At 50.5% G+C, this 27,504-nt stretch overlaps 12 protein-coding genes across 12 annotated transcripts; 7 read left to right on the top strand and 5 right to left on the bottom strand.

Moving 5' to 3' along the window:
* Positions 1–118: 118 nt before the first annotated feature.
* Positions 119–899, top strand: BP01DRAFT_12506 (uncharacterized protein). Its single transcript, XM_025570434.1, has one exon. It carries the CDS (start codon positions 164–166, stop codon positions 590–592), a length of 429 nt encoding a protein of 142 aa, XP_025436002.1. The 5' UTR covers positions 119–163; the 3' UTR covers positions 593–899.
* On the top strand, positions 501–1,047 carry BP01DRAFT_12574 (uncharacterized protein). Its single transcript, XM_025570439.1, has one exon. The coding sequence runs from the start codon at positions 601–603 to the stop codon at positions 886–888; it is 288 nt and encodes a 95-aa protein (XP_025436001.1). The 5' UTR covers positions 501–600; the 3' UTR covers positions 889–1,047.
* On the top strand, positions 1,048–1,926 carry BP01DRAFT_12575 (uncharacterized protein). The gene has a single exon (XM_025570440.1). It carries the CDS (start codon positions 1,207–1,209, stop codon positions 1,699–1,701), a length of 495 nt encoding a protein of 164 aa, XP_025436000.1. The 5' UTR covers positions 1,048–1,206; the 3' UTR covers positions 1,702–1,926.
* On the bottom strand, positions 1,752–3,585 carry BP01DRAFT_12533 (uncharacterized protein). The gene is made up of 3 exons (XM_025570435.1): positions 2,233–3,585; positions 1,979–2,176; positions 1,752–1,920 (listed from the first exon to the last, which is right to left on the bottom strand). The coding sequence occupies exons 1-3, from the start codon at positions 3,435–3,437 to the stop codon at positions 1,803–1,805; spliced, it is 1,521 nt and encodes a 506-aa protein (XP_025435999.1). The 5' UTR covers positions 3,438–3,585; the 3' UTR covers positions 1,752–1,802.
* On the bottom strand, positions 3,357–4,115 carry BP01DRAFT_12550 (uncharacterized protein). Its single transcript, XM_025570436.1, has one exon. The coding sequence runs from the start codon at positions 3,994–3,996 to the stop codon at positions 3,613–3,615; it is 384 nt and encodes a 127-aa protein (XP_025435998.1). The 5' UTR covers positions 3,997–4,115; the 3' UTR covers positions 3,357–3,612.
* Positions 4,116–11,461: 7,346 nt separating this feature from the next.
* BP01DRAFT_352553 (phosphotransferase family protein) lies at positions 11,462–13,249 on the bottom strand. Its single transcript, XM_025573971.1, has 3 exons — positions 12,938–13,249; positions 12,575–12,870; positions 11,462–12,486 (listed from the first exon to the last, which is right to left on the bottom strand). The coding sequence occupies exons 1-3, from the start codon at positions 13,034–13,036 to the stop codon at positions 11,787–11,789; spliced, it is 1,095 nt and encodes a 364-aa protein (XP_025435997.1). The 5' UTR covers positions 13,037–13,249; the 3' UTR covers positions 11,462–11,786.
* Positions 13,250–13,421: 172 nt separating this feature from the next.
* On the top strand, positions 13,422–14,595 carry BP01DRAFT_352552 (dUTP diphosphatase; the record flags this gene model as incomplete). Its single annotated transcript, XM_025573970.1, has 3 exons — positions 13,422–13,948; positions 14,095–14,267; positions 14,382–14,595. Coding segments are annotated over 3 exons (787 nt in total), but the record flags the coding sequence as incomplete, so codon positions are not given.
* A 66-nt stretch (positions 14,596–14,661) lies between these two features.
* On the bottom strand, positions 14,662–16,428 carry BP01DRAFT_12395 (pyridoxal kinase). The gene is made up of 5 exons (XM_025570423.1): positions 16,207–16,428; positions 15,924–16,135; positions 15,652–15,864; positions 15,486–15,603; positions 14,662–15,426 (listed from the first exon to the last, which is right to left on the bottom strand). The coding sequence occupies exons 2-5, from the start codon at positions 15,985–15,987 to the stop codon at positions 14,781–14,783; spliced, it is 1,041 nt and encodes a 346-aa protein (XP_025435995.1). The 5' UTR covers positions 15,988–16,135; positions 16,207–16,428; the 3' UTR covers positions 14,662–14,780.
* A 1,465-nt stretch (positions 16,429–17,893) lies between these two features.
* Positions 17,894–18,556, top strand: BP01DRAFT_261938 (uncharacterized protein; the record flags this gene model as incomplete). Its single annotated transcript, XM_025571309.1, has 1 exon — positions 17,894–18,556. A coding segment is annotated over one exon (663 nt), but the record flags the coding sequence as incomplete, so codon positions are not given.
* A 1,010-nt stretch (positions 18,557–19,566) lies between these two features.
* BP01DRAFT_331701 (putative calmodulin) lies at positions 19,567–20,692 on the top strand (the record flags this gene model as incomplete). Its single annotated transcript, XM_025573057.1, has 3 exons — positions 19,567–19,696; positions 19,759–20,227; positions 20,286–20,692. Exons 1-3 carry the CDS (start codon positions 19,694–19,696, stop codon positions 20,690–20,692), a joined length of 879 nt encoding a protein of 292 aa, XP_025435993.1. The 5' UTR covers positions 19,567–19,693.
* Positions 20,693–21,508: 816 nt separating this feature from the next.
* BP01DRAFT_12338 (TBC domain-containing protein) lies at positions 21,509–23,623 on the top strand. Its single transcript, XM_025570421.1, has 3 exons — positions 21,509–22,157; positions 22,247–23,043; positions 23,143–23,623. The coding sequence occupies exons 1-3, from the start codon at positions 21,612–21,614 to the stop codon at positions 23,264–23,266; spliced, it is 1,467 nt and encodes a 488-aa protein (XP_025435992.1). The 5' UTR covers positions 21,509–21,611; the 3' UTR covers positions 23,267–23,623.
* Positions 23,624–24,634: 1,011 nt separating this feature from the next.
* On the bottom strand, positions 24,635–26,326 carry BP01DRAFT_378618 (uncharacterized protein; the record flags this gene model as incomplete). The annotated part of the gene is made up of 4 exons (XM_025577075.1): positions 24,635–25,679; positions 25,742–25,937; positions 26,023–26,179; positions 26,240–26,326. The coding sequence occupies 4 exons, from the start codon at positions 26,324–26,326 to the stop codon at positions 24,635–24,637; spliced, it is 1,485 nt and encodes a 494-aa protein (XP_025435991.1).
* Between the last annotated feature and the right edge of the window lie 1,178 nt (positions 26,327–27,504).

Below are 27,504 nucleotides of genomic sequence, written 5' to 3'. Positions count from 1 at the left end.
TCTGGGGGGAACGGACTGGTCAGCTACACCTACATAACTACATACGTTCTGCTACAAAGTATGTACGTAGTGTTGTGCTCCTTTCCCCTTCCGCTGACGAAAAAAAGATATTTTTTTGTTCTCAGCCTCATCCCATGACTCGACCAAAGAGGAAGGAAGACGTATGGCCCCGGGTTTGGCTTGCGTGCTTGCAGGACTTGGCTTACCAGTCATCATTAGCCTAACCCGCGCACCTCCCCCATTCGTCTCACCCACCTTTGCAAAAAGGTGTGGTAAGCTAATCAATAGGTATTTATCATCATCATCATCATCATCATCATCATCATCACCATCATCGCCCTCGCTTTTGGTCGCAGGAAGGATCAATGCTCGCAAACTCCGATCCAACTTACCATCCATGGAACCAGGAAACAACAACTGGCTTCCACACAGACCTTCGGAGGATTACCGGTGCACAATGCACGGGCAATACAGCATCCACTCCACTAACATTATCAACACTTCGCCTTCTAGATTTATACCCCGTCTCTTAACACATGAAGTCACACCCCATGATTACCTTGATACCATCCACTCCAGACAAGTCCACTAAATCCCACTATGCGGTCGCTCTGCTCCACACAATCTGAAAGGTCACTGCAGGTCAGTGAGGGCATTCCGGAACATCTGATTCACTCGTGTACTCTATCCACTTACCATTCTTCCACATCCTTGCCCGCAAGACCTATAGGAATTTGTTCCTCTCTCTGTGCCCTCTGTTTATCTACCTCCTCCTCCTCCTTTTCACCTTTCTTCTTCATCTGGAATGTTATCTATTGGGATATCACTTTTTCTCCTTTTTTTTTTCTTTCCCCTCTCCTGTTTTTCTTACTGCATTGCCGAGGCTAGCTGGCTGGCTGCGCAGATGAAAATTCGAAAATGCGATATGGGGAATCTGTTCAAAACAATCACGAAGAGTTAGAAAAAAGAAGAGACCTCAATAGAGAACTCTTAAGATCAAAAAAAGAAGAAAAAAAAATTAATCCCCGCCTCTCGTTTTTCTTCATTGGGTGCCAATACTTTTCCTTCCATGCCTCTGGTATCTGATGCGCACCCATTAAGGATTAGCAGGGTTTAAAATTCAAATTCATTGAAGGAAGCCGCTTATCGACCTTCGATCAACGCCAGAGCTCCTATATGTATATGTAAGGGGATAATTTACGGTAGATGGACTGCAAACTGTTTAAAAAAAGGCGTAGAAGAGAAATCAGGCACAGCAGAGGAACGAAGATGAGGTTTGAAGAGAAAGGTCTCGAAAAGACAGCAAGGAAAAAGAGGTATCCGGCAAGCTTGGCACAAAAAAAAAAAATAAGAAAACGCCGAAGAGTCCAAAAAAGTCTTGTACAAAAGAAAAATATTGCGCGAAGGTATTCAGCAACGGACGAGGATAGGCAGTATATGCAAAGCAACGACTTTGAACGAATGGCTTGGAGCAAACGAGTCAAGGGGAAAAATGATGGCAGAGAATCAAAAGCGGCTCTAAGAACATTTGGTATCACTGAAAGAAGAGTATCAAGAAGACGGACGGGACGAGCTCATAATGCATGTGCAGTATACAAGAATCGGAGAATCGGATGGCGGGCCATGGGCAAGAGTGGCTGCGTGATTCTCAGCATGACTTATGAAGTATCAGGCTCGTGTTTGGGAAAGCCACTTTTCTGAGGACTAAATCAACGCGCTCACTCTCGCTAATGCAATATCATATGAATAGTAAACCTGCACTTATGTGGGGAGTCCTTCATAATAATCATGAAGAGGAACGCTCATTGGGGGTTGGTGCGGCGGCGCCGACCGCGGTTGCTTCCTTCCGGCCTCTGAGCCAGGACCTGCCTGAGGGCCGGGTCATCCTTATTCTTATCAACATGATGGACTCGGACATGCCTGTTGGAAGTATGTGAGTCGCAAACTCAGACTGCCCTCTCTTAGAGATAAAGCTTACCGTTGAAGGTTATCCGGTCGAGGATACTTATGTTGCTGATCGGGACAGAAAGGGCAGACGTAACCGGGAGAGTTATGGACAAGGCCATGTCGGATCATCTCGTTCTTTCTCTTGAAGCCCTTGCCGCCTGGCCCACGAGGACAGCCTTCTATGGGGCAAAAATGAGGACGGTCTTGGGAGTGGACGTTCGCGTGAGAACTGCAGAGTCGTTGAGTCTGTGGTCTCGAATCGAAAGGGGTCAAATAGGCGCTTACTTGAGTAGATATTGAGTCTGGAATGGAGGTGCCGTGCATCCAGGATGACGACATTTATAGGTTCCAGCTGTTACAGGTCCGTTAGTGTGCGCAGGAGGGTTAAACTGTCGATCGCAGGTTCCTGTGGGCGTCTGATCCGTAGGAGTAGGATAGCTTGTCGCCGGGCTTTTGACCGTGGAGGGCGCCACTTCATATGGGGAAGCCAGATAAGGTATCTCTTTTACTCTCCAGTACGGTGATTGTGAAGCAGGAGATGGCATGGTTGACAATTCCTTTGAGCTTGCAGGAGACAGATGTGAATATGGGCTGGGCGGCACTTGAGGGGGGGGTCCAAATTGTCCCATCCGCTGGTGATCCCAAAGGGTGTCCGCCCTCGAAACTGGAGACGAAGCTTGTACTGGAGGCAAAGTGTACGAAGTTGAGCTATTGATGCGTACGGCAGGATTCGGCGGTACATCTGAGACTGCTGCTAGTGCAGTTTGAAGAGAAGGAAGACTATGGTCCACAGCATTGCCCGTCAATGTCGAGTGAAGCGCCGGCAGAACCTGGCCTGGAGATGTCGCAGGATTGAAGAACAGCAGATTTTTTAGGCGGGTGTCAGAATCATGTTGCTCAATATGCTTCCTCTGGGGTGGAGGAGGATCCGACAGTAATGACGAGATATTGGCAGGCGTATGCTGCTGTTCTTGTTTAGGAGAAGGTTGCTCTGGAGACTGGTTGGGCTCTTTTGGCGTTGATCCAAACTGGACGTTCTCCCTGGGATCCTCCTTGAACAGATCGAGCGCTTGTTTGGCTGCATCCACAGCTTTTAAGTTGTCTGAGTCCGTAGATTTGAATTGATCCGGCGGCAAAGCATTCTCGAACTTAGACTTGAGTTTAGTAATCTTATCATGGGATTCCTCCGAGTCTGCCTCATGGGAGAAGCCCTGAGTATATTCGAAGTTGGCTATATCAGGTCGATTAGGCTCTAGATGTCTGATCAGCACCGAGTTGCCCTCGAGTGTTCTGGGCTTGGGAGATTCCGGCAGGCGCTTACGGGAACTGCCCGAAAACGGCGCCACGTCGTCTACAGCATGTTTAGGATCGTCTCCCTCAGGCGGCGGTTTCCCGAACGGCGGAGGCGAATCCTTGAGTGAGTAATCGACCCGGGTGACTTTCAGCCCGGGAGAACCGGGCATTTCATCGGGATCGTATGATTCTGTCATGAAGGCGGTGGTTTGAGGCGCATCAGGTGCGCCAGCCTATTGCTTGTCGGCGGTTTCTTGTGCTCCACGCCGCGTGAGAGGATGCGATCACACGGCAGAAGCAGTGGGATCCAGGTCTTTAATCTCTGCAGCGGGCACAGCAGGCCAGTCGTGCTGTGGGGCTCAGAATGCACTGTCATCTGATTAGTATGTGCGCGGGTACAGCCCAAGCAAAATGGCGTGTATGACACGAAAGATGCAGCTGACAGAAAGATGAGACGAGCAAATCGCAGTAGCTATAGCCCCATGAATCAGGACCTGAGCATGGCCCAGCGAGAAGGATTGGAACAGTCCAAGGTTGAGATGGAAACAAACAGCGAGGCAATGAACAGGCAAGGTTAGAGGATCGGACCAATGGGTTAAGATCCGATCTGTAGCACTTCGGGAAAACACCACATTTGGACCCGTTGCAGTGAGTGTGGGGTGCAGATCTAGCAAAAGACAGCCAGGAGATGTGGAAGGCAAATAAAGAGAAGAGAAACAGAATGGAGACCAAGGATATAGAAGGCAGGATTGTCATGTTTTCACATGACAGCAAGGGTCCTCCTCCCTGCTAATATACATCTTACATGTATATATCTGTTGGCTGTGTGATAGAGGATGGTGGGACGAGGAGAACAAAGAGGAGAGAGAAAACGGGGCAGGTGTAATTATTCTTTGCTTACCTGCTGCTGTCACGGAACCCAAGTCGGGTAGCCTCAGGAACCAAGCGATGAGGCTCAAGCGGAAGTCAATCAACCGCACGTCGAAATCCACTCCGCAGAAAGGCTGCACTGCACTGTGCGCATAGATGAAACAATCGGTTGCCCACACCAGGATGAGAAGCCGTGGGAACAGACTTCTGGAGAGAACCTGGATCGTCTCCCAGTCGGAAGGACAGTCGTTTGGTTCAGTGAAGCAAGAGCGGGGGATGACGATAAGAAAAGGTCACAATGTCACTTCTGGCCCGGCAAAAGATGGAAGTAGAAGAGAAGCAGGTAAGCGAGCATCAGGTCATGGGAGGAAAATCATCGTCTAACGGCGCCAGGAGTAAGCGACGGCAACAGCGGGACTTGTGGTGATAGCAGTAGCCGTAGTAGATGTAGTAAGATTGTCCATAAGCAATGGAGAATAGCAGCAGCAGCAGCAGCAGCAGTAGCAGAATGAAACCAGGGCTAGAATGTAAAGGATTAACACAAAAGAAACGAAGCACAAGGTAAGGTAACTAAAGTCAGAACAATGGTGGGCCGGCAGTAATTAAGACACGATGGAATAGTGTCCGATAAAGCTAATAGTTCGAGCCAACGGGATTATGACGCGCTTGGCAGAACCCGAAAAAGAAGCAATGAGAAAAATAAAAAAAATATATAGCAATAATGATGAAACCGAAAGAATAAAATAAAATTGGATAAGATAGAAAAGGATAAAGAAAAAAAAGGTTCAGGTCAGGGTACGGCCGAGCGGTCAGGAAACCAAAAGCAGCAACAGGAGCGTGGGAAATGGCAGAATTGAAAGGAAGGATCCGGTTAGAAGCAGGAGAAAGAATTGGGAGGGAGAGAAGGGGAAGAAGGACGACAAGAATGGGAAAATCCACACAATAGCGGATGGATGGATGGATGGATGATGATGAGTGGATGGAATTGGAATGGAGACGGAGATGGAGATGTGGATAATGGGGATGGAGATGGGATGGAATAGAGACGGAGAGAACTGTAGACTAAACTCACCTCTGAACTACCTAACCTAAGTCCTAACCTAACCACCTTCTTACCTTACCTCAGTCCACACAAAAAAGCCGTGGTACTCGGAGTGGGATTGAGGAGAAGAAGAACCGTAGGAAAACCCGCGGACTGAAAGGTCGATCCACAGACAGCCCGGGCTGGAAAAGACAGACAGACGCGGTGGAGAACAATCAGAACAGACAGCCGACAGGACAGGTTTCTGGCTTGGACACTACTACTAGTAGCATCAAGATGGAGAAGAGAAAAAAAAAAAAATTATCAGCTTACGAAGAGAGCAGGAAACTCGAAGTGATACTCTCTCTTCCCTGCCTTTTTCTTCTCGTATTTACCAGTTATTCCCTTCCCAGCTACCATTCCAGTTCCGATTATTATTGACCGTCAATGGTCCTCTTTCTATCTTTCTGCCTGGCTGGGCTGGCTGATTCTGTACTGACCTAGACTCCGTCTCTGGTACATCCCCTGTCTCTTTTGAGATCTGATTGAGTGACTTGGTGGGTAAGGTTCTCGCAAGAAAGTTTGACTGCCAGTCATGAGAATCATACCCGAGAACACTGATTTCCTGAAAACAATGTCCTAGATTCACCTTGAAAGTCTTCACCAGCATCTAAAGGGAAGGGGGCAAGAGGGAGGTCCTGAAGAAGACGTTGAGCGAGTGACTGATTGAACGCTGACTCCCAGACGCGCCACTGCAGCAGGCAAACAGAGGCAGGTGGGGTGAGTCCCTCGCCCCTCTCTCTCACACAACAAGAGGCGGACATTCGTTCACCAATATTTAGTTAATACTCCGTAAGTTAGTAATACCGTTAGTTAGTTACATGCTGCTGTTACTACCTATGAATGAACCACCATGTGGTTATCACCTTGCAGATCTATGCTAGCCTTGAACGCTCTCTTCATTTCTTTCTTTTGACCTTGATCGAGCACGCAACGAAAATAACATAAAGTCAAAACAGCAAGAAGAAAGAAGAATAATGCCACGTCCACGAGGCTGATCCAGCCAGCCTAAACCGAATAGAGGCTCCACATAAATGAGGCTCTCTGCATGAGACTCAATGATTGGTAGTCATTGGCGGGCACAGGTGAAGAGGCTGAATTGTTCATCTGCACAGAACCGTCGTAGAACTTGGCGGCGAGGGGAAAAGGTGTGTTTGACTTACCGCCGCTGCTCTCCAGGCTGACGCCGCCGCTGCCACTTGCTTGCGCTTCACAGACTTCTTTCACGCAGCTCGATCGTCGCAAATCGAGGAGATTCTCGATCGATCTCCTTCCCTCCCTTCTAGTAGTTATTGAGTATATCTAGCCACGCACGCGCATAGTTGGTTTCAATTGATCGACATCACCGTCATTTCTCGTTGTACTCCGTACAGTACCTCAGGCGATGGAGGGGCTCGCTTGCCGTGCAGTCGATTGATTAATGGTGATGATGATGGCTGACCGCCTCGGAACGAATCTCAGTCGATTTCGCAACCTCCACTTGGCCCTACTGGAGAAAATCCTTCTGGCTCGGTAACACGGACGGCACGGCATAGCTTTTTAGGTATACAGTCATCCACTGATCCCTTCATCATGCACAGGGATGTTCATCAATTTTTTACGAAGAACAGGGTTTTGAGGCAGCAGCCTTTGGGACCCGGCGATGAAAACAAACAGTCGCGACCGCACTTGCGAACAGGTCACATTGAGGACGAACGAGCAATCTTCAAGAAGAATAGTAATGAGGTTGATGATGATGCAACAAGAGAGTTCAAATCAGAAATCATGATTTCCGTACGGACATGATTGACCAGGTAGTAAATAGATTGATTGAGGTCCAGTAGTGATTGTTAGTGGCCGCTAACGAGCTGAGCCGAATCTGACTGCCCCCGTCCTTCGAACCTGACCAGTAGCCGCCGGCAGGATTGAGCATACTACAGAGTCCCGAGTACAAAGAGGAATATGGTAAGGGTTGAGGCTAGGGGAAAGAAGGAATAATAATCATTATCATCAAGTCCGCTGTGTCCCACTTCTACCACTCCCTGTTTCTTCCGGTTCTCCCCCCAGTTACATCGCATGGCCATCTCATCATCGTTCAAGAACTAAACCCATCACTGACAACAATGTCAGTGGAATTCGTATTCTGGACGGTTGGCGATTGCAGACTTGACCTCTTCGGCATTGGTTTTTCGACCCGTTGAGTCCCAGAACCATGAATCGGAATGGGTCTGGGGGGTTTGGGCGGGAAACGGTTATCTACACCAGAGCCTTTAACTAACCCCGTGTAGGAAAAGTCCTTGGACCGGACCTGAGTTAAGGTAGTGATGATTATAACTAGCCAGTGGCTAGCCACTCGACTAAAAGTTACTCTTCCCCTCTTTCGGCTCAACCAGAGACCTAATTGTCCCTTCGACGCTTGGCTTTCTGGAGTTCAATTCCGGAAGGGCAGGGAAGAATCGCAAGGGAAGGAAAGAAGAAGCAAAGAAGAAATAACCAAGACCGCCCAATATAAGAAAAAAAAAAAGGACAAGAAGCATGCTTGATGCCCATCCGTACCCCCTTGTTCGCATCCAATCCTTGCTCTGATATGCAGCCAATCCTCTATCCCTAATTAGGCAGGTCTTCGGAGACTGGCTGAGCCTGTAACTTAGTGACAAACTTACAGGAAGTTAACTATGTGTTGTGGACTGACTGACAAAACTACAGAGTACGGTGTAGTACTACAAACAACTAGGGAGTAAGTACAATTCTCTAGTGGTTCTTGCGCCTTTCTCAACCTCCTCAGTTCCTCCCCTCCTCTTCTTACCACCCCCCCTCCCCCTCCTTAGCCTAGAAGTGCTAGTGCTAGTTCCGTGGCTAAGACCCGGAGTAATTCAGGCGTGGTCACTCTGGTCAGACTTTCAACTGTCACTCTGCAGATGATCGGGTTGTAGCCAGCCCCCGGCCCCACGCGCCTTTTCTTCTTCCTTATGCCCCTCTCTTCCCCCTCCCCACCTCGTTGTCAGTGCACCGAATGATCGAGGCTCGTTTCACAACAGGCCATAAGGAAGAAGGAAAGGCGGTAAAAGCTCTCTCTTGATGCGGCTACTGCTACCTAGTCTGCTACCGCTACTCCCACTACCGGCCTGCAGATTCCGACTCCAGCGACCAGCAACTGAGGATTAACAGCGGATCACTTCGTGCTGGGGTCCATTTATTCATCTGCAGGGCTGACCAGATAGCGCACCTACATTAACGTCTCCGAATCCACTTTACATGACGACACTGCCCTTCGATGAGGATTTTCTGAAGCTCTTCGATTGTGATGATTTCCAGTGCTCGGAGGTGGGGGAGGGGGGGGGAACGGGTTGCTTATTTGATTAAGCCTGTTCATCCCGTTCCAGATATAGTGGGAAGACACTCATTACTCCATCTATCTTGATAATGTACCCGACAATCTGCCAGCACAGCATTCTGCTCCACGCTAGGAGGACTACCTCGCCCAAGGAAAAAGTACCGTGCCCATGATACATAGTTGTTTCTTGAGGGGGCTTACGGCGGCACTCACTTGCTTCCTGCACAACCATCTTTGCCTGGCTGCTCCAGTTAGGAGTCTCTCGCCGTCGAATTGTGGGACATTGACTATGGGCACTCAAGTACCACCTTCCCAGATACTTAGTTACATAAATCTCTCTATCATGTCAACCCAGCCAACCAATCCATAGAGCGAAAGTCATCATGCTCGAGTCACGGCCCACGAGCAGGTAACTCTCAAATGGGCACAGATCAACTCCAGAATGGTTACTCTGCACGACGGAAACCATGAAGAAGCCAACTTGTCCTCAAGAACAAGAGAAACACCAACCAAAGGAAATGCCCCGATTCAAGGGTTCTAAATCTCCTGAGAAGCCGAGTAAACCCCCAGAGAAAGGAACAACATGAAAGAAACAAGGAAACAGAAGGTCTTGCAAAGATGCGACATGTCATCCGATGAAATCGACCGGATAGGGACTAGAGGCGGCCCGCGCCGAAGCAAACTGACGGTTCAGTTCACCAATGCGCGGATGGATCATCGGCGGTACTTATAATTTCCAGGTAACTACTATGTGTGTATGTATGTGTGTGTATGTGGCCTTAGCCCTGTTTATTATTGTTGTTATAGGCAGTAAGCAGCACACAAACAAAAATTAAAAACATGCTCGCATGCAACTGAGAGGGAGATACTTCACTTATATTAGTTATTCAGAATCAGTATCAATCGTCAAAAGGCCAAGACAGCCGCCGCAATCTGTGCATCATAATGGTCCTGGTCGTCAACGGGTTCCTACCACCAACAAATGAATGTACTGTAACACTTCACACCTCGACCCCCCTTCGTCTGCATCACCCAATTTGATCGACATCAAGACGGCAAAAGAAGGGAGCTAGAAAACTTTAGGAAATTAAGGGAGGAAATGCCAGTTATATCGAAGGCGGGCGGATTACGGTTTGCCAACTAAATTTCAACGGTTGTCTCTCTCTCTCTCTCCGCGCCCACCAAAACCTCTCACCTCTCCTCACCTAAGACAAAACTCCCACGTCGAGAAGGAAAGTAATAATATGGCTCGGTTCAACCTCTTCTTTAATATCCTATCCGGCCCCTAGACTAGCCGACTAACCTTAACCAGCTAGTCAAAGGATTCAGATCCCGTGTATATCCACTGTACATACGACGGGCGACGGTGGAAGTATGATAAAACAAGCAGAGTTATTCCTCGGACAACATCCCTCACCTTGCCCTAAATCCCTTTAAACTTCCCGAATCTTTCGGGAAGGAATTCGAACTGTTTACTGTAGTACTAAACCACGATGGTCCCGAGTATTGTACAATGTACACAACTCCCGCTGCTTGTTGAACAGCAAAATGATACAAGTATAGTGGCTGCTGTCAAGCGTCAATGCTTGAGACTTCGCCGTTGACCGGCGACACGGTGTCGATGGTGGTATAGTGAGCTTTCTAATCTTGATTTGTTTGTTTAGTCGGTGCGGAGAGGAGGTTGGGTACTCATGGTTAACTAGTAGTAATAGATGAGTACAGTGCGTTTGAAGTAGAGTTGGCATGTTGCCCCGTGATACATGCTACGGGCCTACTGCTTCCATAGACCATTAGCTAGTAGGTACCTATGGGCGGCGGTATGGGGGCGATTCATTGCCAGATAGAGCAAGGATAGATAGCTATCTAGTAAGAGTAAGCTGCAGTGGTGCAGTGGGTATTCAAATACTAGTTAAGAGTTACTTAGTACCTAGTACGTAATGTCTTAGCTTGAAAGGCACAGGCTGCTCCACCTAATATATGGATGTCAGATCTGCCACCCTGTACCTTTCGGTTTCCTGTACTTACGTAGTCTCCTAGGAGAATAGTGATCACATCGTGCGGGGGTGAATGGAGTGACGAGCGAATAGAAAGATACTTAACGTGTATATACTCGGAATTTTAGTTGATGGTACTTTGATTTTGAGGCCCGGTTTCCCACTCCACGAGCCACTGACGTTCGTTCGGGAGGTGAATCCTGCCGAGGCCCTCCCACAGCATGGACCACGCAGCGAATAAAAGAGAACAAAAGTAGTCAGAACCCAGAACAGGGAGTGCACCTCTTGATTCATGATGGTGTGTAGGGTGTGTATGCTATCGCAGCTCCTACCTCAAAGAGAAGCTGCAATCGCGAAAGCGGGGCAAATTTATAATTGAAGCTCCAATGTGTACCGATACTGAACTGTACAATTGTGTCTCGATTGTGTGTCGCAACGCAGTCAGGGCCTCCGTTCGCATGGTACAGTCATGTGTACAGTTAAGCACACTGATTCCGGCGCTCCTCGGCGTTTTGAGAGGGGGTAGGACCTCGGATCCAAGCTGAGGCTGCTCAAAAGACGGAGACCCTAAGTGCATTAGCTCACAGGGAGCCGCACCCAATTATTTGCCTCAACCAGGGACCTCATGCGTTGGTGCCGGCCTCTTTGCTGACTTTTCGCATTTGGTCACCCAAAGAGGCGTACGCTCGTTGCTGGCCCGGGTGCTGTTCCCTGCTAAGTAAGCGCATATACGAGGAAATCCGGCGTCATCCGCTTCAATCTCACGCTCTTATTCTACCTACAGCTAATCTTACTATCCCATCCCACTCACTAATCGACTAGCTCAACTAGTAAGTTCGCTTGGCTTCCCTATAGGAACAAGAAAAACCCACGGGGAGAAATTAAGAAAAACGGAGGGAAAATGTAAAAGAGATCAAATAATATAGTTTGACCGTGCACTCTGAGGCTACTGCTGCCCACACTATTCATTGGCACTAGCGTGCATGCTGACTGACGCACTGACATTGGATTCTTTTGTTTATGCTCTTCTCAAGCGTGCACACGTACAAGTGCATCTGCTCTTCGAGATGTCACAGCCCGTCCCCGGCTCGCTGGATTCGACGAGGCATCTTGCATGAGAGAGGTCTCCATGAGTCTAAAGATCGTGAACTGCATGAGTACGAGACATGGATCACAACATTACGCCAGTTCATCATAATGCACTTATTTTTCGATGATGTCCCGCTATATATTCTGAATGTCAAGGAGCAGGCGAGTGAAGAGGGCTGAATGGGCAGAAATCACGCTTTCAAAATTTGGCCCGTTGTTGCAGCTGTTCTTGCACCTGCTTGACTCGCTCCCACGCCTTCATGGCAAATGGATTGGTGTTCCTCGCGTATTCAACAGCGCGAGCACTACTGGCCTGCCGAAGTGCAAATCGGGCCTTGATGCCCTGCATAATGACAGAGCTTCGCCATGAAAAGAACGCATCTCCCCATGGAATGTCGGGTGTAGGGTCATAGCCGGACACCTCCTGGTACCATTGGACACATTCAGCTCGCGTGGGCAACCCAGGGACCACGTTGGGCTTGAACTGGTCTGTCTTATGATCCGTTCCTTCCAGGAAGTATGGGCTAGTCAGATTACAAAGGTCTGACAGCGGATGCCCCACCGTGGCCATTTCCCAGTCCAATATGCCGATGACACGAGGCTCGGATTTATGGAAAATCATATTATCAATCTTGTAGTCCCCGTGCACGAGCGTGCCCCTATCCTGGGGCTGGGTGACCTTATTGGAAAAGAAACGCACCATGTCCATGAAGTGAGGCAGTTCTCCGACCGGTTCCTTGGTCTCCACATCCACCGCTTGGGCCTGGGCGCGAGACACTGCAGTAAATGTAGCAATCTGACGATCATAGTAGCCCGACGGCTTTCCGAACTGTTCCAGACCAACCAGCTCGGGAATGATTCGATGAAATCTGGCTAGTGTCCGGACCGCATCCTGCCATCTACATTATCTTAGCTCGAGGGACCTACTAGCGAAGGGAGGGAAACCCTGCAGGCCTCTGAGCGACTAGCAACAAGGCGATAACATACAGTGCAGTCCTTTCGGCGGGGTCAATGCCGGGCATAGCAGGATCAGTGAAGTGGCGACCATCCAGGAACTCCATGATATAGAAAGGTGTGCCGATCACAGCGTTATCTTCGCACAGGCAGTAGGCCTTGGGTACGGGCACGTCCGTATGTTCCAGAGCATGAATGATCTTGTATTCACGCTCGACCTTGTGCGCCGTCTTGGAAAGCAGCTTGCCTGGGGGCTTCTTGCGCAGGACATACTTGCTGCCGTCGGCGGTTGTGAGCTGGTAGGTAGGATTGGATTGTCCAAAACCGAACTGACCGAGGGATCAGTAAAACAAGTTTTCATGATCGGTGCTGTGAGCTAGTCAGGAAATTCGCTACCTGCTTCACATCTACTGGTGTTTTGATCTCCGGAACATTCTGCTCGAGGTAGCGTTCCAAGGAGGGAACGTCAATCGGTTGACGCACGGCTCCAGCCATAGCCCGACGGTCTAAATGGATGGAGGTGATGAAGATACAATGGACGATGCAGTTAGCTCACAATTTGGCCCTGTCAGTTAGAACGCTGGGTAGTCGTGAGCTGAAAATATGTAACATGCTTGACAGGGCGAGCAGTCGGTGGTGGTTTATAAGGCACAGGTACAGGTCAATTCCAGCCGAGGCTAAGCAGCGCACCGCATTCCATAGGACATGATTTGCGGGGCGTCGGCTTAACCTTCAAGGTTGGAGGCGGAGGGAGAGCCAGCCGCGGGTACAACCCTTTTTGTCATGCAATCAAACAGTGCAAACTGATATCCGTTGAGTAAGAAAAAGCAGAGGCAGAACATAGCACTTAACGCGCTCGTCGCGCCAGACGCGTTCCCGCCATGAAAGCTCCCCTCACCCTCGCATTTCGTCGCTTGTCTCGACAGATCGCATTTTTTCCTTCTACTCTTCCTCCTCAGAGAATCACTGGAGGAAGCAATAATTCTAGCCACTTCTTCTCAACATCAATTCCTACATCATCTACACCAACCCTTAAGATAATGACCAAGGAGACCACCCCTCCTCTCCCCACCGAATCCACCGCTACTACTACGACCGCAACATCTAACCACGAACCTCCCTCCGCTCCCTCCTCCCCGCTCGCCAAACGCACAAAATCCAACACCACCGACGAACAAAGCCAGCAACAACAACCTCAATCCCAACAGACATCAACAATGGGCTCCACCGCTAATCCACTCCCCACCCTCCTCGTCCAAAAGCTCACCCCCTCGGGTCGCGCTCCGACGCGCGGCTCTGCCTTCGCTGCCGGCTACGATCTTTACAGTGCCAAGGATACTGTCATCCCCTCCAAGGGCAAGGCCCTCGTAGACACAGGTATTGCCATTGCGGTACCTGAAGGAACCTGTAGGTGTTGACTTCAACGTTTCGTGTCTCGGACGCAAATATTCCCTCTTCCCGCCTCGGTTGTCCGCAGTCAGACCAAACTCGGTCAAGCGAGGCTTTGACTATAAGCGTATCCAGACTAACCGCATGAATCATGTACTCTCTAGATGGCCGCATCGCTCCCCGCAGCGGTCTCGCTTCGAAGCACTTCATTGACACCGGCGCGGGTGTCATCGACGCTGACTACCGTGGTGAGGTAAAGGTGTTGCTTTTCAACTTCTCGGACGTGGATTTCGAGATCAAGGAGGGTGACCGGGTGGCACAGTTGGTATTGGAGAGGGTGAGCAAACCCTATTTTACCCAAATGATCTGTCGAAAGGAGGAGAAGATGGAGAATCAGTTGGATTGAGAGATCTCAACAAATGAGCTAACGCAATGCTTTGTTTCTGCGCAGATCTACACACCTGAGGTGACTGTTGTGGAGAAGCTGGAGGAGAGTGTTCGTGGAGCTGGTGGGTTCGGCAGTACTGGTACGAACTGAATGACAACAAACATGAAATTGATGTGATGATGAGTGCAGGGGCAGAAAAAAGAACTCTTGATATACCTGTGCATATTTGGAACATAGAAAATAGCGAACCAAGAAGAGTTTCAAGAGTAGATCTTGGTGGAAATATATTATCCGCAATTTTGCGACTTTTAGTTTACATCATCCCTTCCGCTTTCATTAACAAGACAACCTCGAAATAGCGGTCTACTGCATACAGTCCCCGAGTTTCTATTCCGTCAATGCTGGACAATATCTATAATCCATCTATGCAAGCCCCATCGGTGAATATGGAAGAAGTTCTTATCACCGGAATTGTGATGGTAGATCATCTTTACTCCATTCCTGGGCTGGGAACTCTACCGTGGGCTCGCGTAGTAATTGTACATGGCGCACTACTCGGACCTCCGCGGCTTTGCTCTCACGCAGGTGCTCTTGTTTTCGCCTCTCTTCTTCACTAAAAACTTCCCCATTGGAAATGACTGCCGCCTGCAGCTCTGCGTTGCGCGCCTCCATAGTCTTCTCGAGGATACAGTGCATACTGGCGAGGACCTTGACAGTCGACTGTGCCAATGGCAAAGCGGTAGCGGAAACATCATCTGGCGAGACCCAAGACTTGGTGGTGCGAAGGGCGGGGTCAGCAGCAAAGACAGCCTCGCGGAGCCGTGCCACCGTCAGGGCAGCAAACATGTCCCCCGTCCCGCTAAAATAGCAGTCTAATGCAGGGACGTCCACGCGAAAAAGACGCGGGGAGCCATCAGAGCGGGTGGTAGAGCCGATCACAGTGAGAGTGTTTGCGGATGGTCGAGTGGATGCCGGTGACGAATCTTGTGAGAGATTGGAAATCTGGACGGATGTGATGATAACGTGGGGAACTTTGTAGGTAGCGTGAATGGCGGTGATGGCTTCTGCGAGAGTGCTGAGAGAGGTGATCTTGACACCGGATAAGACCCTGTTCGTGGACATTAGGCCACTGCTCCTATAAATGGCACACTAAGGAAGAAAGCTCACTCAGCTTCGAATTGGTTCGGTAAAATTAAGTCTGCGTGATGGATCATTCTCTTGTATGCAGGAACAACATCATTGTTGACATAAAGTCGACCTTGGTCACCCATGACCGGGTCCAGGACTGCGCACAATTAGATGATTTTCCCAGGGGAAGGCTGACCTAGCTTACCCCAGAAAAAAGAGCCTGGCTTTTTCGCCGCCTTGCGCTGCAAATCTATACCGATAGCTCCAACAGCCTCCACTGCGGCCGCGCTGGGGGCATAGCCCGACAGCATAACGTCAAAGTCGGTGAGATGGCTTTGTGTCAGGCCTTCGTACAGCGTGGTAATCTCTTCGGCAGTGGCTCTTGTCCCCTTGAATTGCCTGTACCCCGTGTGGTTACCTGGACACCGGATCAGTCTTGTGCTCGGATGATGCCATGAGACAATAGGAACAACTGACTGAAGTGCACTGTATTCAACGCGGCAACATCACAGCCCAGGAGCTGCATGACCACACTCGCCATTTTATTGCCAACATATCTGTCTATTCAGTCAGCCTTGAGCTATGTGGCGACAAGTACCATGATCAGAGTGCATATAGAGGGCAGGCTTGGAAGTGGGAGTCATTATCAATTGTTCCCCGCGGTAATATGACACATACCCATAGACAACCTAGTCAGGCTGGGTCAGCTGACTGTCCGAGGGTCCTAGGAAAAAGGTGGGAGACATTGAACATCACATACATGGCTAGCGACTGCGAGGACCCGCGTTTCAGGAACAAAGAGATCTGCGACCATGATGGAAATGAAGGAGAACCGGTGGAGGAGGGGTAGGGGACTGTTCAACAAGGTTCGGTTTTCGGACGATGGAGATGTATCATGGTGAAGAGATCCGCTCTGGCACTGGGTCGCGCGATAAGCGACCTCGGAGCGGCGGAGGTCCCTCCTCATTGCCGCCGTAGCGATTGGTTCCTGAGGCCGACCTGGAGCCCGTGCCAACCACGGCTAATCTTGCCCGCCTTCTAATCTTTCCCCCTTCAATTTCCACTTAACCTTGGAAACGAACTCCGAGCTCTGACAGAAACCTCGATCAGTTGAACCAAGCTCTCACTTCGCTGCTCTGTCAGTGCATTGCTGAAATTCTTGTCTATTGGACGAATTCTATGATGAGTTGATGTCAAGCTAGCTTTGGCCCCCCACCATCTCTGAAGCCATGCAGGCAATAGCAGTCAGCAGAGGGGAGGATGTACATGTACTTTATGGTACAGTACATTCATGAACACTTTTCTCTTTCCACCAACCCTTTTTCAATTGCTGGACAGGAGATACTGAATTCCTAAATAGTGTTGTCCGCTTTCCAACCTTCTGTCAGACCATCTCTGCCAGTGAAAACCATGCCGTCGCACTGACTCGGCATGGTCCAATGAGACCCGCAGCTAAGAATAACCCTCGACCGGTCCAGACTATTCTCTTGTCCTCTGGGTCCTCTGGAATTCGGCTCTCTCTCCCACTGCAGGAAAGACGGTATCTGCACGCTGCAATAGCCCTTCAACCCGTCCCGGTGATGGTGGCTTTGATGCCAGGCACGCCGTCTCCTCTTGTCGCGGCAGCCACACGCACGCAGTCCACACACACCCCTGGCTGCCATTGATCCATCCCCGTCTCTTTCTTTTCTTCCCAGTCTCTCTCTTTCACATCAATATTTTACCATTGTGCTCAGATCCAAGTGCGGCAGACCTACCTCTCCAGGGTCTACTGCAGTATGGTTTAAAGAAATCACCTACCTGCCGCTCTCCGCATATTCCCCGGCAAACCACTGACTTTCTCCTTGCTCCGCGCGTCCAGTGTGTCTCTATACTCGGAGTCCGCCCAGCCATCTCAGAAATCAAGACCATGTTTTCTCGATGACCACCGCACGTTCTGTACTTTACCTTCTGGTGCTACTTGACTTATTTCTCACGATTTGATTTGTGCCAGTCAATAGCAAAATTATTCCCCGAAACTGGGCGCCCATTCAGGGTTGCGACGCTCGCTTTTTCATCTAATATAATCAATCAATATGGGATTTCAATCTAACCTGGCCCAATGGTCACGACGACGCATTGACATGCATTCGGGTTACCGCTTATCGCAACCGACACTGCTCCCTTTATTTATCCTATGGAGTTCCTTCGTTATCTCAACGATCTTGTCGGCAGATGATCCACTCTTTCCAACCATTTCCCCAGCATCGTCATTAGATTCCAGCACCGCCTCCGTTGATGGAGTGAGTTTCCGTGACATACTGCCTGGTGGACAACTTCCCGGACAAACGCAGCATGTTAGCCGAGAAACCGTCACCGTCAGTCTCCGCGACATAGCCGGTCTTTCAATCCTTGTTGCGGACGATGAGAACTCTGCCATCTCTCGGCAAGAGAAGACTCACCTTCTGTCTCGAGCATCCTCCGATTTGGACTCCTTTCCCACTGCTTTCGATACCAGCCTCACTAACAATTTTACGACCACTACCTGCCCCAAGTTTTTCGAGTCTTTCCTTTCTAATTCCACCATCACCGCCTGTCATGCCGTTTCCATGCTCCTCCGCGATTCCAGCTCGTTCTTCCACGTTCTCACGTCCGATACACTGACCTCGGAACTCCTGGACACTGCATGCGCTTCTAATGTCACTGACTGCGCGTCTATCTTCTCTGCGCTCGCAGTTGAGCTTCTCACCGAAGATGTTTGCGGCAAGGACTATTCTGCCGGCAACCCTCTTGTTACGAATGCGTACACCGACATGATCACCTATGAGCCACTTTACCGGGCCACATGTCTTCAATCACCGGCGACCAACAATTACTGCTTCGTGGATGCGATCAGTGATACCAATAATTCTGCTGACTATGATGTGTATTTCATGGCTTATGGAAGCACCATAGCTGCCTCTCCATCGCCCGCCTGCAATAAATGCCTCCAGGCTACATTAGCTCTCTTTGCAACCTGGGCCGAGGTTGACGGACAGCCTCTTGTCAACTCCTATATTCCTTCTGCAGAGGCCATCAATTCTGACTGTGGTGAGAGCTTTGCCAATGTTAATATTACTGTCGGTTCTAAGAAGGCTAGCTCCGGCTCTGGTTTCATGGCTCCACTGCCGCATTGGTCATCTTGGGGCCTCGTTATGTTCAGTCTATGTTTAGCCTCTCTGCTGGCGTTGTAGGTCGTATAATGCAAGCGGGGGACAACGTCTCTGGCATTACTGTTTCCTCTTTCTTCTCGGCTCCCAGCTCGGCTTGTTGGTGGTCGTTCCCCCCCCCCCCCCCCTTTTCCAGTGCTCGAAATACGGCTTCGGATGATGACAACGATTACTAGAATCCACATTTCATATTCGGGCAGACCCCATCTATTCGCCTCGTTTATTCTACTCCTGCTTCATACAGCTACCTTGATTGGAGCTATTCCTTCTATTCCTTGTGTCATATAGCCACTTTAATGTTTATACCTAATCTCAATACTCGCTTCTATATCTGCGGCCATTAAAATAATACAGGTGCAGCACGAAGAAATCTTGGACCTTGTTGAATGGTTCAGCTCAACACAAGGAACAGTGAGACAGGGTAGACGGCTGGTGCATCAAGCAAGTAGACAAGGATGTGTCATATCTTTGGAAGCTGCTTCAAGGCTGCTTGATGACTGCGGTCAGAGTATGTCAACCTCTAGATTCAGCAGCGAGACCCTTCAAGAGACAAGGAGTTTTATGCACGGGCGATCCCCACGGTGGGGAACCCGAAAATGGATCCGATCGGTTCTGTCCAGGACGGCAACTTTTTTACCTCCGTTGCGGTGCAAGAGGGCCTGAGGCCGCTGCAACTGCTGCATCTAAAGATAGTAGATTGGCAACAACTAGCAAGCCAGACAGTAGATGTCTAAAAAGACCAGTGCCGAACAAATTGAGGTATAGCATAGCATAAGCAGAAGTTTCCTGCGCCCCTCTTCACACAAAGTCTCCCAAGGCGGTACCGGGCCGACTCACCGCCTGGTCTTGTTTGTTTGGGGTGAGTGCCCTATTTGGGAAAGTGTTGCATCACCCCGGGCGCTACCTACTCATCTCTACATACCATATTGAACTGCATTGACCTGAACCCAACCGTACCGGCCTTCATTTTCTTGCTGATAACTGCAGTTCCGGTCAGATTCAATCCTGCGGACTGTCGCCCGGACTGGATCCATTTCAGTCGCCTTGAATTTTTCCGTCATGGTAGGTGTCCATGCTCAACGCAACCTCCATCCCAATCTCCCGCTTATCGGACACCCTCTTAGGTCACCTCCAATGCGCCTTTTCGGCCATCGCCGCTGTCTTTCGGTTCGCCTCGAGCTTCCCCGTTTCGACGTCCATCCACCTCGAATTCACCTCCGCAAGCGCGGCCCAGCACTCCCGGCAGCTCGCCCGGTCGCGGATACACGCCGGTGACGTCCCCCAGCAAACTCAAGGAATCCTACACAGTCACAGACGAGGATGAAGTTCACTTATCGCCTGCTCAAGATCGCAGCCCTGTCCCTCAACCGCGCACGACACGCGAGGTGCCTCTGTCGCCGACGCGGGGGGCTACCTCCCCAGACACAATGATGGCGACGAAGGCGACTCATATGATGGCGGCCTCATCGGATGCAGCCGCTCGCCTCTCACCAGCCCAGTTGCGAGAAATACGCGAGGCGTTCCAGGTTCTGGACCGAGACAATGACGGCTTTGTTGACAAGGATGATGTGGCCGATGTCTTGGTAAACATCGGTAAGTAGCTTTCATGACTTCCGCTTTCATAGCATGGCTGACAAGCATCCATGTGAAGGTCAAGATGCATCCGCACTCTCACAATTCTTCCCGCCCGGAGGACGCTCTACTATCAATTTCCCTACCTTCCTCAATACTCTCTCACAATTACTGGCCCCATTGTCGACCCAGCAGGAACTTCTGAATGCCCTGGCGGCTTTTGATGAGGATGACAGCGGGCAGATCGACGTAGAGGAACTGCGCGACGCTCTCATGCATACCGTCCCCGAGGACGGAGATCAATCTCTGACCGACCGGGAGATCCGTGAGGTGCTGAATGGATTCACAGGCCGTCGGGCATTTGGGGGCAAGGGCGCACGAGGGCCCGGAGGGGGCAAGCGTGGTGAAGTATTCCGGTATCAAGAATTTGTTAGTGGCCTGGTGGGTGGAACAGAGACGAACCAATCGACACGACGCGATGCCTGATTTTTTTTTTTTTTTTTTTTTTCCTTCTCCATTCTTTGCTCTTGTCTTGTGTGTGCCTCTTCTTTTTCCATTTCTCTGGCTAATGGCGTACGGAGACACGAAGCATGAGATTTACAGCAGACAGAGGCTCTGGTAGCCATGCAGTTTGGCCTAGTTGAGTTGTAGATTAGACGAGATGATAGTGAATGTGCATGATTTGCGTGAGGATGAATAGAGAAATCAGTTTGAATTGATGGGGTCTCCACCTCGGCCCGAATTTAGGTTCTCATCGTTAAGTCAGGCTGGCACGAGAAGCTGTCAATCAAGGGGGGGGGAAGAGGAGAGATGCTCATTTACTCAGTAAAATTAAAGTTGGCATGCGAGGGCCAGCCATCTCGTGCAATCCATAACTATTGATTTAAATTTAAATTAATCACTATTTAATTGAGAGAATATGGGGGGGGGGGGGGAAGTGTGGATGGATCTACGGAGGTACAGTAGTAGTAACAGTAGTTCAGGGAAACTAAAAGACTAGTTCCCAGTCAGTGGAATCTCGCCAAGTCTTTTGACTCGAATTGACTGTACTCGGAGTAGTCACTCATGTTAACTAAAGTTATTCTCTACCAGAAAATTACTTGCGTTCAGTTCCAACAACAATCCGGACTCTCCCCATACACCACCAGCACCACCACCATCTTTCTTCAGCTTTTACCTTCTTTCATCTTCAACACTAACAACCTGCATTCTCCTCATTCCTTCCTTCCTTCCTTCCTGCCTTCGTTTCCCCCTCCCCCTCTCCAGCCTCTTCCCTGGTTTGTTCATTCTGACCAGGAAGATGGTTTCATGTGTTGGCTGCCCTCCCAATAATCGTCCTTGCTGATCCTCCTCCTCCTCCTCCTGCTGCTCCTCGACTTCCTCGGCCGGCCGACCCCCCCTAATCATGTCGCCCTCCCCTACTTCTTCATCTCTCTCCCCCTCCGCTCCTCCTCCTCCTCGCTCCTCTACACGACCTTTCTCGCCGTCTTCCTCATCTGCTGTCGTCCCCCAGCCAACCCAAGCTCAATTAAACCTCGCTGCTTTGGCCGGGTCCCCATCGTCACCGCGGACCATGCGAGGCTTGCGCAAGTTCAAGTCTCATCAGATCCTCTCCTCTCATCCGCCACCGCCTTCCTCCTCGTCCTCCGGGCGCCGCTCGGCCGGCGCGGAGGAGCTCACCGCGCCCGGACCCCAGCTCGATTCCCCCGTGCGGCTTCGCAGCACGCATCGCCGTGCACGTTCCAACAGTGATACTTCCTCCCGCGAGCCACCCGTTATCACCGCGCAGCGACGACCAGGTAGAAAAACTGGGTCTGGTTTCGGAGTCAAGCGGTCAGTGCTCGAGTCGCTTTTGCGCGATGGTCCGCAACATGGAAACATTCGAGAAGGTCTAGAAGAACTGCGTTATCTTGTCCTCTCGACGCGCGTTGAAGCAGACGCCGATGGCATGGTAGGATCTATCTTTTATGCATTGTGACTTGCGTGTACGAGTCGCCTTGAGAAGAAGCATGTCAGCTAACCATATAAATGTGTGTTAAGTCTACCTATCGTGTTTATCTCTGGCTCGTGCTCCTCGATACGCCGCCCGTATCGACCGACGAATACCTCTCACTGATCCACCGAGGCCGGTCCCCCGCTTACGCTAAGATTCGCAATGATACCTTTCGCACCTTGGCCACCGATCCTCTCTTCAAGCGGCGCGTCACGGAGGCCAGTCTAATACGACTTCTAAACGCCGTTGCTTGGAAGCTTCACGATGCGAAGAACAAGCGTCACCACCGTCCGCGGCTCTCGACCGGCCGACGGCGCGAGATGGAGCTCCTTATCCATACATCCCCAAGCATAGCGGAAGAGCCTTCCCCCATCACCAGCACACCCGGGAGTGTGATGAGCAATAGTACCGGCAGCGCTTTTGGCAGTCCTGGAATTACAAACGAGTCCGCCATTTACGTGCAGGGAATGAATGTGCTATGTGCACCATTCCTCTACGCCGCCCGCAGTGAAGTGGAAGCTTTCGCCTTATTTTACTCATTCACCCTTCGGGAATGCCCGGGCTACATCCGAGGAGCCATGGACGGTGTTCACAGAGGCCTGCGGCTTGTCGATCGATGTCTAGAGATTGTTGAGCCCAAATTAGCCGCCTATCTCTTCTCCAAGGGTCTACAGGCGGAACTGTATGCATTCCCCTCTGTGTTGACCCTGTGTGCGTGCACGCCACCTCTCCCAGAGGTACTGCACCTGTGGGACTTTCTATTCGCCTATGGGCCACATCTGAATATTCTTTGCATCGTTGCGCAATTGATCCGAATGCGGGATATGATCCTCGAAAGTCCAAGGTATGTGTGTTGGCCAGGACCTCATCATTACATCACCACCACATGCCTCCCTTGCCTGACAAAGACCCATCGAGCTAATTCCCATTGCCCACATGACAGTCCCAATAAAATCCTCCGATCCTTCCCTCCACTCGACGCCAAGGAGATCATCGCCTTGACCGTCCTGCTGGTTCGCAAGATTCCCGAACCGCTTTACGCCGAACTAATCGACCACGCTAAATAAAGCCCCTGCGCTTTTCCAGCTTTCTTTTCGTTGCCCTGCTCAGGACCAAGCAATACGAACCGGGACCACATCCTTCCCAATGGGTCCTGTCACAGACTCATGGGCCGATGCATTGGCTACCACCCTCCCCCTACCCCCCACTCCCCACCCTTTCTCTCCCCATTCCCACTGGAATGTCCACGATGCCTCTTTGAAGTCAATCCCACCCCACTCAACTTGACCAAACACATATGATACCTACTGCCATGAGTTCCGACGAAATGCCATGATGATTGCCTATTTGCTTGCTTGCTTGCCTTCTGTTTCTTAAACTTCCACCTGCATTCTTAAGGAATTGATGGGGAGAATCAACCTTTTCCCGTCTGTACTTCTATTATCGCCTTAACCAATTTCTCTGCTTGCCTACTGCATCGCTTATTTTGACTCCCTCCCCGCCACCCTTGGATGTCTCTTATCCTGTTTTCACGGCATGCATTCACGATAAAATTGGACTTGCCTGATCGATGCTGACTTACATGTATTGTACGTTTCTCAATTTGGTGACGGTAATTTGTGGTGTTGGCATTGGATTTTGTGATACAATTTGCCTTTCTGATTTGATTTGACTGACTGATGGACTGATGACGCCGCCGCCCCCATGATGAATGCTTTGATGAACTGGGGATCGATGATACTTTGTTTTCCTTGATGATGATGATTCTTATGATGGTGATATGAGGCTTCGCCCACTTCTCCCGGTGGGTGGAAGATCCAGAAAACGATATTTCTGTGTTGATAGTTCTCTTTTGATTGATTTTGGCCCGCCCTCCCTACTGCTGAGGGCCTCAGAGATAATCAACCTCCTCCCCGCAGGATTAGATTTGATAGATGCCACATGCATTTTTGGATGAGATGAAGTAATGAACCTGGAATGAGTGCAATTGTTCTGCCATGAACCGATCGATGATACTGTACTTTTTTCCTCTAGCAAACACTCACCCGTCCACAATATCCTCTTTGACTACTCCAAAATAAGCAGCAGATTCCCAAATCCCAATACAAAAGCGCCTGCAAGAACCACACCCTCCGTTATCCTCATCCCTTACCCTATCTAGTCGCCTCTCTACCTATTCCTTTGGTGAAAGGACATGGAAAAAGGAAATAAACACAAGACTTAACATAAACATGCATCAACTTACATGCAACTGACGTAGGAAGTCACACTCCCAACGCCCCTCAACTGTGCAAGTGGTGAAAAGAACCCCAGAGATTGTCAATGCAGAAGGTTGAATCACATTGACAAGTTGGCTGGGGGTGGAAGGTCGCACGCTAGAAGATACCGGGCAATCGGGTAGCTTTGTCCCCTGTCTGTCCGGAAACTCTCCGGTACTAGGTCGCAAGGCCATTGCGTCCGGTTCCGGACCCATTGACAACCAGCGGGCCATGACACCGGTCGGCAGCCTGTTTCGCAGCCGTGGAAGTAGAGGAAGAGGACGGTGACGACGGGGGAAAGACCTCCCTTGGGGTTGGGGTTGTGGCTGCTGTTGGAGCCTCCTCATTACAGGATACTCGTCCGGAGCCTCCTCCTTCTCCCTCTGCGCCTGGACGACAGTGATCTCTGGGTATGATGGCTGGGATAGTGAGATCATTCTCGTTTTGCGGTCGAGGAACATGGCAGTTGCTGATGATACTGGTAGCGGGCGTGAGGGTAGGGTTAGCGGGAGTCGTCTGGGTTTCAGTGATGAGATGAGCAGCAAGGCCCGCGGGAAGATTGGGAGCCATATGAGGCACCACACCCCGGTCCATCTTCACGCGGATCCTGGCCCCCAGGAAGGTGCAGCCGCTGTAGAGGGCGATGGTGCGTTTGGCCTCCTCGGCAGACTGGAGCCGCACCCGCGCGTAGCCCTTGCAGCGCCCGGTCTCCCTGTCCAATGGCACCTCACAGTACTCGACCGTGACCCCCGAGTTTTGGAGGAAGTCACGGAGCGCTAGGGTACTCGTTGCTGGGCTTAGATTTTGCACGAAGACCGTGCGACGGGGGGAGGAGCGTGGATTGGCGTCTGCGGCGTTGCTAGGTTGGTGGTTGTAAGCCTGTGCGGAGAAGCTTGGGTTGTCAGGGTATCGATAATTGTAGACCGACTTGCGAGGAAAAAGATTTCGTCGTCCGGTTGGCCCAAATCGCGTGCTCATGGGGCTGTCGAGGAAGGGCTGGACGGCGGGCAAGGGGTAGTTGGGGAGGATGGGCATGGTGAGGGCATCACCGAAGGCATGGCGAAGCGGGGCGGAAGACTGTGGTATGGTGGAAATGGCGTGTTGGGTGATGGAATCGGTGAACATAGGCAGGTAGGGCTGGTGCTGGTGCGGTATGCTCATGAGATCTATCACCGGGCCATACTCCAAGTTCTGATACGCTGGACTGGAAGCGATAATGGGTCTGTTGCGTGTTAGTGCGAACGCTCAAGTCGAACCACGGCCTTCCTGGCTATTTTCACCTACTCAGGAGATATGGGGGACGGGGGAATGGCCATGTTCTGCGTGACCCTCGGCGGCGTGGAATAGCCCGCAACATAAGTAGCAGGAATTACGCACGTGGGACTCTTGGTAGGGCCAGCGACAGGGCGTGTAGGGGAGCTGGTTCGAGCCAGTGTCACCACAAGGCTTTGGCCCTCCCAGCCATTCGTCGATAGTCTCTCTATAAGTACACCGCATCAATCACTGCACGTTCATCAGACCGTCATGCGGCTCTGGTCTCAACGAGGGGAGGCTCAACTACGCACGATATGTTCGCCATGCTTCGTCTTCGTTCTTGACAATGATCTGGCCCAGCCCGGTTGGAAACCCGTGTTGATCATCGTACACTATGGCCTGTCGGATGTGTAGCGCTGTCTGGCGGACCAGGTCTTTGAGCTCTTGCCAACGACAATGCGCGGGAATCTAGTTTCCAGGGAAGATAAGCAAGATACAAACACAGCAAGCACGGTCAAGGGAACCTACCCCTTGAAGAAACAGGACAAACTCTTCATCTGACCTTCCCTGCTTCGCCGTTCGCCCCTTGTCGCGCGCTGATGTAGGTGCAGGCATGATCTCGTACTGTCGTCGCGACCAAGGCTCTGGGACAACTTCCGGCGGGAGAAGTTATATATAGATCGAGCTTCGGTACCTAGTGGACCAGTCACACGGGACTGCTGCCTTGGGTTGGCCCCCAGAGGGACTCCGTTCGGAACTCAACGGGCGATGTGACAATAGAGTTAAGCTTCGTTGATCCTGAAGTTGTGATCAGTGATCAGTGATCAATACTAAGTCAGAGCTGACCGGTAGTCTTGTGATAGAAAATGAATGATGAAAGTGTCCAGAGCAAGTCTGCTAAGCTAGAGAGAAGCTCCGGTCGCACAGATGAACGAGTCAAATCGGACTGCTTAAGATGTCCCGATCCGCAGCGGAGCGATCCAGCTGAGATGACTGCACCGTCGTGGGATTTAAAGCGATACGAGCAGAGAACCGGAGCAGGGTCGATCGATTGTCTACATGGAGGATGTCCCACCCTCCGGAGACAGCTGAGGCGTTGAGAATGAGACTGACGCAGAAGTAACCACCTTCGGCAGATTCGAGGTGCGAATGAGACAGCAGAATCAGGAAGGGGGGCAGAAAGAGGGAGAGAGCAACAGTGACAGTAAAAACAGCAGCAGCAGCAATAGATCACTAGTGTGAGGGAGAACTAAAAATACTATGGGAGATGGAGATGCATGGAGCTCGGAAGTGAGCAGGTCAGATCCGCCCAACAAGGAATAAACGAGAGCCCGGGATGCATCCGCTGACGAATGAAGGAGGCTGGGTCTTCTCCGATTTTTCTGACCATCAGAGACCGAAATGTCTGTTGTACTTCCTGGAAGGAGTATGTATGTGGATAGGCTGAAGGCGGAAGAGGGGGAGATGTGTCAGGTTTGGAGAAGGATGATTACTTCGAGGGGGTGGGAGGAATGATATGTCATGCATGATCTACTGTGATAGATAGAGATATCTCAAAAAAAAAAAACAAGTCATGTAAGAAAAGTTGTCATTAGAATCAACCATTGACGAAAGTGGAGAACATATGCTGCGTGAATAAGTGGAATATAAGACTGGAATTCATTTATGCAATTATCTTCTTTTTGTTCCTTGATTGCTGCCATATGTACAGTACATCTATCGAGTTCCCCATAAGTTAATATCATTAACATTTGGACTTACACCGCCAGATCTCAGGGCAGCAGCCACCGACA

This window comes from Aspergillus saccharolyticus (assembly GCF_003184585.1).
Source record: "Aspergillus saccharolyticus JOP 1030-1 unplaced genomic scaffold BP01scaffold_1, whole genome shotgun sequence".
Classification (NCBI taxonomy): domain Eukaryota; kingdom Fungi; phylum Ascomycota; class Eurotiomycetes; order Eurotiales; family Aspergillaceae; genus Aspergillus; species Aspergillus saccharolyticus.
Note: the sequence above shows the minus strand (reverse complement) of the source record. Positions and strands in the feature narration are given on the sequence as shown.

Bases quoted from the DNA above. Each gene is read 5' to 3' on its own strand.
- BP01DRAFT_12506 (XM_025570434.1), top strand. From the start codon at position 164: ATGGCCCCGGGTTTGGCTTGCGTGCTTGCAGGACTTGGCTTACCAGTC.
- BP01DRAFT_12574 (XM_025570439.1), top strand. From the start codon at position 601: ATGCGGTCGCTCTGCTCCACACAATCTGAAAGGTCACTGCAGGTCAGT.
- BP01DRAFT_12575 (XM_025570440.1), top strand. From the start codon at position 1,207: ATGGACTGCAAACTGTTTAAAAAAAGGCGTAGAAGAGAAATCAGGCAC.
- BP01DRAFT_12533 (XM_025570435.1), bottom strand. From the start codon at position 3,437: ATGACAGAATCATACGATCCCGATGAAATGCCCGGTTCTCCCGGGCTG. The intron at 2,177-2,232 runs GTAAGCGCCTAT...ACGACTCTGCAG, and splicing joins CAGACTCAATATCTACTCAA to TTCTCACGCGAACGTCCACT. The intron at 1,921-1,978 runs GTAAGCTTTATC...TACTTCCAACAG, and splicing joins CGACCGGATAACCTTCAACG to GCATGTCCGAGTCCATCATG.
- BP01DRAFT_12550 (XM_025570436.1), bottom strand. From the start codon at position 3,996: ATGACAATCCTGCCTTCTATATCCTTGGTCTCCATTCTGTTTCTCTTC.
- BP01DRAFT_352553 (XM_025573971.1), bottom strand. From the start codon at position 13,036: ATGGCTGGAGCCGTGCGTCAACCGATTGACGTTCCCTCCTTGGAACGC. The intron at 12,871-12,937 runs GTAGCGAATTTC...TCCCTCGGTCAG, and splicing joins CACCAGTAGATGTGAAGCAG to TTCGGTTTTGGACAATCCAA. The intron at 12,487-12,574 runs GTATGTTATCGC...AAGATAATGTAG, and splicing joins CCCGCCGAAAGGACTGCACT to ATGGCAGGATGCGGTCCGGA.
- BP01DRAFT_12395 (XM_025570423.1), bottom strand. From the start codon at position 15,987: ATGGCGAGTGTGGTCATGCAGCTCCTGGGCTGTGATGTTGCCGCGTTG. The intron at 15,604-15,651 runs GTAAGCTAGGTC...AATTGTGCGCAG, and splicing joins GCCAGGCTCTTTTTTCTGGG to TCCTGGACCCGGTCATGGGT. The intron at 15,427-15,485 runs GTGAGCTTTCTT...GTCCACGAACAG, and splicing joins CCGAACCAATTCGAAGCTGA to GGTCTTATCCGGTGTCAAGA.
- BP01DRAFT_12338 (XM_025570421.1), top strand. From the start codon at position 21,612: ATGTCGCCCTCCCCTACTTCTTCATCTCTCTCCCCCTCCGCTCCTCCT. The intron at 22,158-22,246 runs GTAGGATCTATC...ATGTGTGTTAAG, and splicing joins AAGCAGACGCCGATGGCATG to TCTACCTATCGTGTTTATCT. The intron at 23,044-23,142 runs GTATGTGTGTTG...CCCACATGACAG, and splicing joins ATGATCCTCGAAAGTCCAAG to TCCCAATAAAATCCTCCGAT.